At 38.1% G+C, this 13,713-nt stretch overlaps 1 protein-coding gene across 1 annotated transcript in view; it reads left to right on the top strand.

Moving 5' to 3' along the window:
* Nucleotides 1-13,713, top strand: part of LOC309397058 (uncharacterized protein C1orf94) — a 44,467-nt gene that overhangs the window by 11,572 nt on the left and 19,182 nt on the right. The window contains exon 2 of the mRNA XM_081962752.1: nucleotides 12,602-13,269. Coding sequence (XP_081818878.1) covers nucleotides 12,696-13,269 — 574 coding nt within the window. The 5' untranslated portion in view covers nucleotides 12,602-12,695. The remainder of the gene's footprint in view (nucleotides 1-12,601; nucleotides 13,270-13,713) is intronic.

Raw genomic sequence — 13,713 nt, 5'->3', positions numbered from 1 at the left:
CTTAGTGGGATAGGTTTTCTAGAATATATCATTACATATAAACACAATAATAAAGCCAAATATTTCCAGTTAATGAAAACTGCTGTCAAATTTGTGGCCGAAATGAACTGTTTGTTTCATAATAAATGGGTTTTAAATGTTTACATTTATGTCTAATGGCATGCTGTGATATTCTTTGCTTTCAACTTGCTGAAGACATTTCTACCAATGTAGAAAATGGCTTCAGCATTTCACACCTCAGGCTAATGAAGTAATCTAAGCATGTGGCATTTGTGGTGATATCAGATTGAGGCTCCTGGTTTATCATCCATGACTGTTCCCACAATACACTGACCCATGAAGAAAACATTACTTTCAGAAACAGCGAGGGGAGAAAAAAAGTAACTAGAAACTATTCCTAATGTTAAAAAATAGGACGTTTCAACACAGAAATAGATGAAAGCATTTCTTACATTTCATCCCTTTGTAAATGAGGAAAACTGAGGAAAAAATCCCACACTAAGCAACAGAAAATACCTTGAGCTAAGAAAACAAATATTTATTTGTTCAAAAAATTCCAAAGTTCTTTCAAATTGAACTTGAAGCAGATCATTTGCATAAGTCAATATGTTGAAATAATTAAAGACCACTAGATTAAGCAAAAGGGCACAAGGTATAATCTTGGCCCTAAATGCTACTACAGATGACAATTGTAGGGACACTTTCTATATTTGGTAGGAAAGCGTGGGCTAGGATCTTGATGTGCCCTTTAGAGAAACCATAATGAATTGAGGGCATCTACAATGTATACTTATGCTTCTAAGGTCAGAAAAACGAAAAACGAGAAAATAAGAATCCTTTTCATTTTATCAAATTAAATTTAATCTCATTCCTCACTGGATGATAACTGAGATTTCTTTTCTTTGTTTACCCCCTTCAAGCTACGGACAGCATGGTAGTTCATTTCTTCTTCTTCATCAGGTCTGAATAAAGTAATATCTAACTTTAACATTTTGTTTGCAATTTTGGAGATCACTTCCGGTTCCTGCTGGCGACGGACGTGCTGTCCGCTGCTCGTCTCCTCGGTTGGCTCCGTAAGGAGCACAGGGGGCCTTGGAGGGGTCTCCTGCCGAAGGGCGGCTTGCTGAAACCCCCAGAAGCGGCGGCAGCTGGTGGGGGTGTTTTCAGCCTCCCCTAGGAGCCAGGGAGCAGAGGGGGGGGTGTTGGGACAGCTTCGGCTGTCCGCCCTTTCGCCTAATGGGCTCTGGGAGGAAGGAGTTTATCCAAGGAAGAGCGGCTGAATGCTGATGGTGGGGGAGCCATCCTGATCTCCTTAATCGTCATTAAAGGATAAGCAGCAGACTACTGTAAGTTCATGTTCAATTTATTTGAAACTGAAGATTAGAGGGGGGTATTTTTTTCTCTTTACCCCCCCTCGAATTAAGCGGCATTTGAACTATCTCTCTCTATATTGGAATGGAGAGAGAACAAAGGCTGACTCGTCACTTGAACTAACTATGTGAGAAAGATGGCTATCACAATTGCAAGAGATGATTGCTGAGCTGTCTTTTGAAAAAAAAACTTTATGGAGACCTCCGTTCTTCTCCCTGTGAAAGGAGGACCTAAGATGGCTCCCTTGCATCTTTGTTTTTGCACTTGCAAATGAAGTCTGCCTTTTGAAACTACCTTCGGAAAAAAAACCCTCTGGTATTGTTTTGTTACCCTCTCTGAGGGAGACCGGGACCTCTCCTGTTACGTGGTCTACCTGGACTTTGATTATTTGACTTTCCCCTTTCTGGTGTGCCTTGGTGTTTTGGAACGGTGAAGGAGAATTAACTCTTCGCTTTCAGATTTGCCTGCCTCCTTGGACCAGCACAGCTGCGCAATCCGCTGACACCATTTTCTTTGTAAAAGACTTATATACATCTCTGAACTTAGACAAATGGGCCTAAGAAACCACCAATGGGCAAGTCATTTTCGGCTCCCGCGTCTGCCACCTCCAGTCCAAGCATGCAGCAAATGAAAATTACTTCATTGTTACAAGAAGAAGGGTCTGGAGTTTTCAAATGAGTTGAAAAAAGAGGTGACAGATCTTAAAGATGAACTCAAAGGTGTTCAACATCATATTTCAGAAAACAAACAGAATTATGGTGTTGGAGGAGGGGACGGCTGGGCTAGGGGAGGAGGTTAAAGCAGTTCAGAAGGGAAATGTAGAGTTGGAAAACTTCATGGCAAAAATAGAATTTGAAAGAATGTCCTTTCTTCTCAGATTCCAGAACCTACCAGAGACAGAAAATGAAGACCTTAAGGATATTATGAGTACAATTTTAGCAGAATATATTAAGAGAGACAAAGAACAGTTGTGGTGGGATATGGATCTGGTTTACAGGATTAATTCAGCATATGCTAGAAGTCATAATGTTCCAAGGGAGGTACATGTTAAATTTCTCAGGAGGACCACAAGGGATGAGGTGCTTGGGGCCCAAAGGGAGGGACCACTAAAATATAAAGATGAAGAAATCACCATTCTTAAGCAAATTCCGAAAAAGATAAGAGAAAGAAGGAGGAAGTATTCCTCCTTATCAAAGAAATTATACAATAAAGGAGTTTGGTTTAGATGGTTATTGCCAGAGGGAATGTTGATCTTTTGGGAGGGAAATAGCATTAGAATTAATACAGTGCAGGAGGCTGAAGCCTTCATTAAAAAACATTTCTCTCTTCTAGAGGACGAACACAGGGAAGGTAGTGAAAAGGGTAGCAAGGTACAAGATATGAAGGAGAGGGGGGGCTGTGGCTCCACCTGGGGACAGCGAGGAACGAGCAATATTGAAAAGGCTCAGGTCACAAAAATAAAAGTATTTGAAATATTTGTAATTGTTGATATACTAGAAAGTGACAAAGGAAAAATGATTGAACACATGGTTGATACAATGTAGAATAAGATTCTGTTTTTTGCTTATCTTTTATATGTTGTTTTTAATATTATAAAAATTGTGAGATTTGGAGGGATTTCTACCACTAGCGTGGGAGCTGCCAAAATTTTCTATGTACCCCTTTACCTTTTCCCATAAATGTTTAAAAACCAATAAAATTCTTTAAAAAACAACATTTTCTTTGCAATTTCAAGAAAAATCCAGCTACTTTGCAGAACGCAAGTTAAGTCAGGGAAAGACAATTCAGGATGGGTTTGTGAAAAGAAGCTGCTTTGCGAAGCCTTTTGGCATGAATGAAAAAATGTTATAGTATTTGGTAAACTACTTCAAAAGCTTTACCTGAATGTGTGCAAAGTCTACACTTCATTGGCCTTGCAAAGTATAGAGTTACAAAGTGTAGTAAAGTGTAAACCTACATAAACTAGAACAACCTTTGAAGAAGCACAAGAGTCTGATTATGGAACTTACTGCATGCCCTGCTTTCTGCCTACTCAATACTTTTGGCAATGTGGAAGAAAGGTGTGAATCAAGATATGAATAGTTGAGATGGCTTCTATGCTACAGAATAGCAACAAAACGCACCTAGGAGGTATCAGAAATTAAGAGAATTGCATTCCCCCATCTAGTTTCCAACCCTGGCCAGTGTCTCTTCACACTTCTACCATTGGGCAGAAGACATCGAAGCATAGCTAGCTGAACAAAAAGGTTTAAAAATAGTTTCTATCCTTGGGCTGTCAGACTCTTAAATACAACCACAATCACTTCACATACTATGGCTAGTTTTTCTTCTTCTTTCTGTTTCTTTTGCTTTTTCTAATTACTTGCATAGGGATTATTCTTTATACTATTTATGTTGTTTGTATTTCTTGTCATGGATTGCACCAGTGAAGCTAAAACCATTTTCCTTGTATACATGATGTACAATGACAATAAAGGCTGTAGTGTAGTGTAGTGTAGTGTAGTGTAGTGTAGTGTAGTGTAGTGATACTATACTATACTATACTATACTATACTATACTATACTATACTATACTATACTATACTATACCTCATCTATCAAGATATCCAAAGTAGGGCAGCAAGGCAAACTACTAACAATATCCTTGCACTTGTGTGGTTACTCAAACTCAGTAGCAAATACTCAATATTGGCAGATTGGCAGAGGGTCTTCTAGACTGTGAGATTTACCAGAGACTATATTACTTTGTCTAGCCTTTGCCCATTGCATCATGTAGTATGTCAGTGGACAGAACAGGAAAGGTTGATTCCCATTCTTCTCTTAGCTAGGATTTATAACTTATTTATTTATTGAATTTATTTGCTACCCATTTCATAGCAAATGACTCTGGGCAGCTTCCAGTATTAAAGCATTAAAATCCCAGCAAATAAATATCTTTAAAAGAATAAAAGTAGAAATTCCAATCAGGATAAAATATAGTTAAAATATAGTTAAATGCTACATATCAGCTTAGCACTTTCATGCAGGATTTAAATTTTGGGAGATAGATGAAGTCCCTGGATTCTCCTGGTTAAAAACAGGATCTTTAGGTTAGGAGATCTATCATTCTTCATTGTAATCTAGACTTTTCTAGATAAAGTCCAATTTTCATGAAAAAGAAGCTAGCCAACAGGCTGCCCTTCTTTCCTTGCTATAGTCAGGTTGCGTCCTCCCACTGTGTCTCCCTCAATAAGTTATTATTTAGTTTTGCTTCCAAGTGAAACTTTATTTCTCACCTTCTTATATCTGTCAAACATATCCCACAATAACAAGCAATAGTTAATAACAATCAGCAAAAAACAGTTTTGCATCTCATAGAGTTTGAGCTTCAAGAACATTCAAGTTGACCAAAGAGGTTTCCTTTTTTCCTTTTTTAAAATTTTAATAAACATTCATATAATCTTTGCAACATTTAGATATCCATTATACCTCTTTTATCCATACATATATATGTGTACGTGTACATGTGTGTGTGTGTGTGTGTGTGTGTGTGTGTGTGTGTGTGTGCAGGTCTTGGCATATTCGGGTCTTTTCCCTTGTAAGATTGAGAGTATCTTGGCGACATTTCGACGAGGTCCTACTCGCCATCTTCAGGCTGATGCCTTCGGCTTCGTGCTTGTGTGAGCAAAGCATGATCGGAGCTGCCGTCTTTCTATAAATATTGGTAGGGGTGTCCGGAGTGCTGTAAGTGGATTGGTTGGATGTGTTGTAACATCTTGATTAGTTGATGGAGTTGATTTTTGCAGATTAGTTGGCTGTTTCGTAACATCCTGTGTGGCTGAGGTACTGGCTGTGTGCCTATTATTCTTTTGTGTTATATGCAATATCTTATATTTTCCCCTCTTGTTAATTCTGCGGTTTTGTGTTTATTTTCTGATCTCTTAATCTTTTTTCCTCCCTTTATTGCTTTCTTATTTTTTGCATCTTTCCTCTAATCATTTGTACCATAAATTCCATATGGAATGGTACTCGGATTCCTCTTTGTCTTTTATTTCCTTTGTGAGTCTGTCCATTTCGGCGTACTTTTTAAATCATGTTTTCTGCTGTTGGTGTATTTTTGTTTTTCCAGTTTTGTGCGTATGGGATTCTTGCTGGCGTTATTACATGCAGTATTAGATATTTGATTTTTTTTCCTCATAGTTCCCTGAGATTATTCCTAATAAGAATAGTTCCGGTTTTAATTTTATTGGTTGTGTAATTATGTCTTCCAGCCACTTTTTTTTATTTTTATTTTATCCATTTTTTTTTGCAGTTATACAAGTCCACCACATATGATAAAAAGTTCCATGTGCTTGGTTACATTTCCAGCACTTAGGTGAACATTCCAGAAACATTCTTGCTATTCTTGCTGGTGGTAGGTGCCATCTGTAGAACATTTTGTATAAGTTTTCCCTGTATGCTGTTGCCATTGTTAACTTGTAATTTATTTCCCAGAGGCTTTCCTATTTTGCTAATTCTATGCTGTATCCAAAGTTTGTAGCCCACAGTATCATGATCTCTTTCACTTCTTCTTCTTCCATTTCAAATCGTAATAGATAATGGTATATTTTTTTGATCAGTTTTTCTTCAGTCCCCTCTAAAATTTTGTCTACTTCTTTTGTTTCTTTGTAAAATCCACCTGTTTCTCAGTCTTTCTTATACCTAGTCTGTATCTGTATATATGGCACCAGTCTGTATCTAGTCCTTCAGTTTTTAGTTCTTGTCTTGTTTTTAATTTCTGACACAAATAAATTTCCAAAGGGACAGTAGAACTCCCCTTTAGCAGTGACCTTATTACATCAAGGAAACTTTTGTTTACACCAGAGAGGAGGAGAAAACCTCTGTGTAGAAGGAAACCCAAATGTTTCTCTACAATAATCATATCTCCTAAAGCCAGCTAGAAACAGATACTAACTTCAACAAACTTCTCTCCCAAGGATTTCTTCCAAAAGCCTCAACTGCTTTTATGTTCAAGGAGATGGATCTTCACTCATGTTAAGTTGCTTTGCAAAGCACCTCCCTATGAGTGCTTTGCACAGCCCTAATAGTAACTACAGTATATCAAAGTTCCAAGTAATGAACCCAACCAATCCAGCAACTCTGGGACTTTCAGATTTCTCAAATAATGTACCATTTTAGGCACATTTGAAATGCAAAACCAGTTCTGGCTATTTCCTATGCTTTCAGTATAATTAGACAACTCCCTCCCTCCTTGTCATAGGTCACTTTGTCCAGCTAGGTGTTCTGGCATCTCCTTGGTAACCTCTTCCAGTCTCTGGCCAGCACCTGTTGGGATGACCTTGGTTTCCATGAGATAGTAAGTTGTTGATGTCTGGTTTGACATTCCAGAACTCCAAAGCGTGTCAAGGTGAGAAACTGAGAAAATGGCTGTGACAGGCCCAATCCATTTCGAAGTTGACAAACTATACTTTCTGAGTTCAAATCAATCGTTTCCAAAGTCAATTATAATATGGGCAAATAATTTAAAATGCAAAATCATGAAAGCTTTAAACTACTAAAAGCTTTAGAAAGAGATATGCCTCCATTGCACAGAATTGAACTATTTGTCCATTTAACACAAAATATTGGCTTGTAGTTTCTGTCCTATCAAGCAGAGCTAAAACTCTACCACCTGCTGGCTGACTTTTCCAACTCATCTCTGATTCTGCTGTAGAACATAGTTGGGCAACCTCCAGGCTACACTTGCCCCCAGAACCTCTCTCTCTTTTTTTGTAGCTGATGGAAATTGCACTGCCAAAATCTGTTAACAAATGCTAAAAATAGACATATGATTTCCTGCCAATTTGGGGCAGGAAAGCTGAAAACCAGGCAAACTATTTAATACAATACAATAGCAGAATTGGAAGGGATCTTGGACGTCTTCTAGTCCAACCCCCTGTCTAGGCAGGAAACCTTATACAGTTTCAGACAGATGGCTATCCAACATCTTCTTAAAGACTTCCAGTGTTGGGGCATTCACAACTTCTGGAGGCAAGCTGTTCCACTGATTAATTGTTCTAACTGCCAGGAAATTTCTCCTCAGTTCTAAGTTGCTTCTCTCCTTGATTAGTTTCCACCCATTGCTTCTTGTTCTACCCTCAGGTGCCTTGGAGAATAGCTTGACTCCCTCTTCATTGTGGCAGCCCCTGAGATATTGGAACACTGCTATCATTTCTCCCCTAGTCCTTCTTTTCATTAAACTAGACATACCCAGTTCCTGCAACCGTTATTCATATGCTTTAGCCTCCAGTCCCCTAATCCTCTTTGTTGCTCTTCTCTGCACTCTTTCTAGAGCAGTGGTTCTCAACCTTCCCAATGCGGTGACCCTTTAATACAGTTCCTCATGTTGTGGTGACCCCCAACCATAAAATTGGTGTCTCGGTTCCTAAGACCACCGAAAATATGTGTTTTCCAATGGTCTTAGGCGACCCCTGTGAAAGGGTCGTTCGACCCCCAAAAGGGTCCCAATCCACAGTTTGAGAACCACTGTTCTAGAGTCTCCACATCTTTTCTACATCGTGGCGACCAAAACTGAATGCAGTATTCCAAGTGTGGCCTTACCAAGGCATTATAACAGGCTTTTATAAAAACACACACTTCCAATTACCCTAAACCATATATAATATAACACAACCCATTCATGTAATGTCATCATATTTTCCCCTTCATGCCTTAGTTTAGGCCATACCAAGAGAACAATAGAAATTGTCTTCCCCAGCCAGGACAATCTGACTGTCCCTTCTGTAAACACTTAATTCAAATGATTTGGTCGCCAAAATAATTATAAGCATAACATGCAAGTTATCAGGATCAATCTCCACGGGGAGACTATTACAAGAAGAAAATTCTGCCATGCAAAAAATTAAAAAAAATGTTTTATAGTTGTCATCTTTTTCACTTCCAACATTGGAACACTCAGAAAGCAGTTTGAGATGAAGAGCTTGCATCTTGGGGAAAATCCACAAGACAGTTATAATGATAAAGCAAGGGAGGTTCACCTTGAACTCCATGAAGGAAGAACAGAATGTCATCACTGCTAATAAAAACAAACAGTCAGACATTGCAAGGAATATGGAGTCACTCACCTGTGTTGCTCTCTCCCCGTGAAAAATTCACTACTGTGTTGTCTTGACATCAGCACACTGTGTTTTAGTGGAAGTGAAGAAAGCATATATATATATACCTTTCATAAAACAGTGACCTGTAAAAGAGGAGAAGGCTACTTAGGTTGACATATAATAATCAAGTCAAAATGAACTTTGGGTACTTGCATGAGTGGCTGAGAGATAAAAGTTTTACTTCTGTACATGATTTCTTTATAAGCATCTCTACAAAAGGTAGGGGAATCTGAAGTTAAGCACTAAGTCAGCAATTCGTCAGGTCCTAGTCTTCAGATCTAGAGGTAAAAGAAGTATCTGGGTCAGTTAAGAGCAACTGCGGTAATTTAGGGGTGGAGCAGAGCCTTTTATTTCTTTTGATGATCAAGCATGTATTCCAATGTGTACACTTTATAAGATATGGAAAAATAACAGAATAATTTGCTTGTCTCATTTTGTAGAGTTATTTGAATGAAAATGAACAAAAAAATCTGTTCAATTTTACAAACTAATAAAGGCTGCTTTAATGACATAGTGGTGCCATAATTAGAGATAATGAAATAATATGCAGTTTACTAAGAAATCTGGCATGATATTTATATATATAGATAAGTACTTATGCAGTGGGTGCTATAATACCAGCTGTTCTGTCTTCAGAGCTTATCATAAAATAAGTAAAATTTTAACAAAAGTTCTGCTGGGTAACGGCAATTGACAGTGTGTGATCAAGCTGGATTGGCATTTTGGGGCAAATACTTGTTTGTGTTGCCAGATGGTAGCATTCTATAAATCCTTACTAAGACTTCCAGGTTTCTCAAAATGCTTACAACTAAAAGATTAATTACCGACCGTGAACACTTGGTTAGCTCTTTTCTGTTGTGTTTGGCTTCATTTTCTAGAGTAATTCACTTGGTTTTATTCTCAAATGTCTCCTCTTTCTGGATGTAATCTGAGCTGTACTGCGTATGTTTGATATATGCACAAGTAATAATTGGAATTTACAGTAAAGTAAATTCAGGGAAATAATAAAAAAATTGAAAATCCTTCACCACTTAACTCCAGCATAAAATTTGTCCAGAAGGTATCATTTCAACTTCTAGAATTAGCAATCACGGTAGCAAATCAAAATAAATTATGACTGTTTATCCTTTAATTCATGACATTTTGGTGAAAAGTCTAGTGGGAACCGACTCTGATTTTTGGTGACTACAAAGAATGCTTGAATTGTTTCAAGTAATTTAGAAGTTAAGATACAGAAAAGACAACTTGAACTTGAGTTTGACCCCTGGTGGCTTTATAGACATATCCAAATAATGTTCTTAACAGCAATTGTTGACAACTGCCTACTTCCAGGTTAGTTTTTCAACTTCCCAGTCTAGCCTGCAGTCCTGGAATAATTTCCAGGTGCTCCCATCTTTCTCCCTCTAGAATAGAATAGGATAGGATAGGATAGGATAGGATAGGATAGGATAGAATTGATTGGACGCACAAGGAATTTGTCTTTGGTGCATAAGCTTTGTGTACATAAAAAAACCAAGATACATTCATCAAGAATCATAAGGTACAACATTTAATGATAGTCATAGGGTACAAATAAACAATCAGGAAACAATATCAATATAAATCATAAGGATACAAGCAACAAAGTTACAGCCCTGCAGTCATAAGTGGGAGGAGATGGGTGAGAGGATCTATGTTAGCCAGGTACAAGGATTAATTACAAACCCAAAATGATGTGAAATTACTGGTGATGGTGACTAGGAACTATGTTTCAACAGATTCTTCTTCTTTCCACCTGATTTACTGTATTTCAATGTAATTCAACAATTATTTCTCTTATTCCTCCGGTCATATCCAAAGTAATAGACAGACACACACACACACCCTTTTTTTACTAAGTCCTATTTGATTTTAATGAAAGAGAAACTAGTTTTCTCATTTCAAAGACCATTTCAGAGAAATTGATAAGTTTCTCCCTTAATTGGTTGCAAAGTAGGATTATGAATGTCTTATCTTTCATGGAACAATATTTTGTCCAGTTATCTGCAGCCTCTTTGGCTTTTCACATTTGTATTAAATCTCAGAGGCAGAGTGAAGATGGAAGTGAACGTTTTTAAGTAACTGTACTACTGTTAAGGAAGTTCTGTCCTTGGACAATTATTGGATAATTTTGCCTTACCCAATGTAAATTTTTTGGGGGAAACCCTCAATTTATAATTTTTGAAGATTCAGAAAGGCCAATTGTGTCCTGCTTTCCTTCTAAGTCATGGGATTCCTTCCTTAGGCAAATTCTTTTAAGTTCTTCATATTCATTTTTGGACCCTGGGATATTCTCCCAAATGTTTCTGTATGACACATTAAGTACCCATTCAGAAGTTATCAGCAAACACAGAATGAATATGCAAAATAAAGCATTTAGTCATGTCTCCAGGCCACATCATTTAACTCAATTTCTAATCAGCTGAAGTTTAATCTTTGCAACAAGGAGCCTTTTTTGCCCATGCAAATTTTCGGTAGCTTCCAGCCTCTCTCAAGATTTCCATCAAACTGTAATTTTTTAAACATGAATTAAGAGGGGGAAATGCCCAGCTGGGAGGCAGTACCTAGGCAACCACAATTGTTGGAGAGTGCTAAGAAGGATTATTCTGGTAAGTACTAAAATGGGAGACCTCCAGAAGGTTCCAGAGATACATTGCAGACAACATGGAAGACAGACAAGCCCAGGATTCCAGAAAAGATTGGGAAGGTGAAAATCAATAGGTTTTCTTGTGATCTCAGAAAGTTTCATGGATGTGTCCACTTTAACTAAAAGGTGATTTTACTCAGAGGAAAATATATATATAGCAGGAATGTATGATCCAGAGCTCAAGGAAAGAGACAGAGAATGCAGTGTAATTCCATTGCCCACACAGATACCATTTCCTACCACTCTGGCTGAATTATTTTATTAATTTAGCCAGCTGACAATTTAACTGGGTTCTCTTAAGAGAACACTCTTAAGAAGATCGGTTACAAATCTCATCGTTTACATACTGTGCTCAACCAAGTTACTTACAATCTTGGCTAACAGGATTTTTGGTGATAACCTGAGCATGTTCAGCATGAACTGAGGGAGATAGGTAGTTCAAACCAGAAGTGGTATTCAGCAGGTTCTGACCAGTTCTGACCAGTTCTGGAGAATCGGTAGCGGAAATTTTGAGTAGTTCGGAGAACTGGAAAATGCCACCTCTGACTGGCCCCACCCCCATCTATTCTCTGCCTCCCTAGTCCCAGCTGATTGGGAGGAAATTGGGTTTTTGCAATATCCTTCCCCCAGGAGTGGGGAGAGAATGGAGATTTTATAGTATCCTTCCCCTGGAATGGGGTGGGAATGGGGATTTTACAGTGTCCTTCCCTTGCCATGCCCACCAAGCCATGGCACACCTACCAAGCCATGCACACAAAACTAGTAGTAAAAATGTTTGAATCCCCCCCACTGGTCCAAACACCTGATAAATACATAAATGTGTTCTATTTTGCAACACAACATAAGACTGGGCAAACCCTGAGAATGTGTTAATTCAGGCACCAACTTAAATGTGATGTGCGAAAAGATTCTTCATTTGTGATTTCAGGAATAGTCCAGTAAAAGGTGATACTAACTTTTTAGATGTATATCAAAGAAACAATTTTGTTTTGGGGCTTCTGTACAGAATATAATACTGTAATACTATTGCTCAGCAAAATCAATTCTCAAAAAGATTTGCTTTGTTGTTCTGGTAGTGGGGGTGGTGGTGTTTCATTTCTGTTTTTATCTTTATTTTTTAAAATTTTTGGGCAGCTGCTTTATACCAAATCTGACCATTTTTCCACCCAACATGGTCTTCACTTATTTCTTAGAAGATGCTATTCCCAGCAGCATCTGGAAATTCCCGAGGCTAAGATCTGATAGTTTTTGCATGAAAACCATATACTCTGGTATTGAGCTACAGCCATTCCCTTATCTAATTTATTTATTTATTGACATGTTATATTGTTTAAATTGAATTAGCAAGTGAGTTCAAACTGTGGAAAGATGAGGAGAAAGTCCTTAATAAATCAATTCTATATAAATGTGTTCTTTTTCTTTCACTTAGATCTTTGGAAACTAGCATTTGCAAAGATGAAATATCTCAGCTGGTTGAGCAAGAATATTTGAGTCTTACCCAAGAAAATGCAACAGAGATAGAAATGCAAAGATCTGAAGATGAGAAAGTGCCCCCTGTTGCTTCAGTAAAGGCTCCAAATAGCAAGCAGCTACTCATGCTTTCTGATGGGGACCAGGCTTCCGATGAGAAGGATACAATGGACAATGTCTATAGGGCACTCACTGGAAACAAAAGAGATGTGAAGTTGAAGTCTATTTGTGATGTCCAGTTGTCCACCAAGTCTACTGTCACAGGCATTTTACTCCCTGCAAAATTAATCCATAAGAATAACAAAAGCACAGAAAGTGGAAACAATACAATGGCTTCCAACACTCAAATTGCCAAGCTCTTGGCTCAGCTCCCACTCAAACGTGTTGAGGCTACAAAAACTCTGGACAGCAAGTTGGTGACTGAAGAAACCAAGCTCATCAAGGATCTATTGCAAAACAATGTTTTTGGATCTGTGCCCCACAAAGACAGTATCACAAGGCCACCCCCAATTATGACAATAACAGAAGGTCAAGGATCAGGTCAAAAGAAGCAACTCCCAGTGTTTGCCAAGATCTGCTCAAAAACCGAACCTGAATTTGTTGCTGATGGACTCTGTCAAAATCATGGTAAGAGCTGTGGACTAACTAATATTAAATTAAATAAGAACAGACCTAGGAAACATGCAATTTAATGTTGGGCTCAACCCTACCTTATAGTTTCTCAAAAGATTTCTTTTCCATAGGAAGAAACTTTTGCTTTACTACATTATCATCAGGAAGCGTAAGAATTTCTAATTTCTCTGGATAGTTTGTATTTTAATTTGATTTTTGGAAGTAACTGAGAGTTCACTTCAAGTGACTGGAAGACGGAAAGTACCCAGAGAATATTTGCATCTCTCTATTTCTATTTCCCTCCAACTATGCTTATCCATTCTCCCTCATAATAACAAAACCATTGCATACCTGTAACCAGTGGCGGGATTCAAATAATTTAACAATCGGTTCTCTGCCCTAGTGATTTCTTCCAACAACCAGTTCACCAAAGTGCTCAGAAAGTTAACAACCGGTGCT

This window comes from Natrix helvetica, assembly GCF_964273705.1.
Source record: "Natrix helvetica genome assembly, chromosome: 9".
Lineage (NCBI taxonomy): Eukaryota > Metazoa > Chordata > Lepidosauria > Squamata > Natricidae > Natrix > Natrix helvetica.
This window is presented reverse-complemented; position numbering and strand designations above follow the sequence as displayed.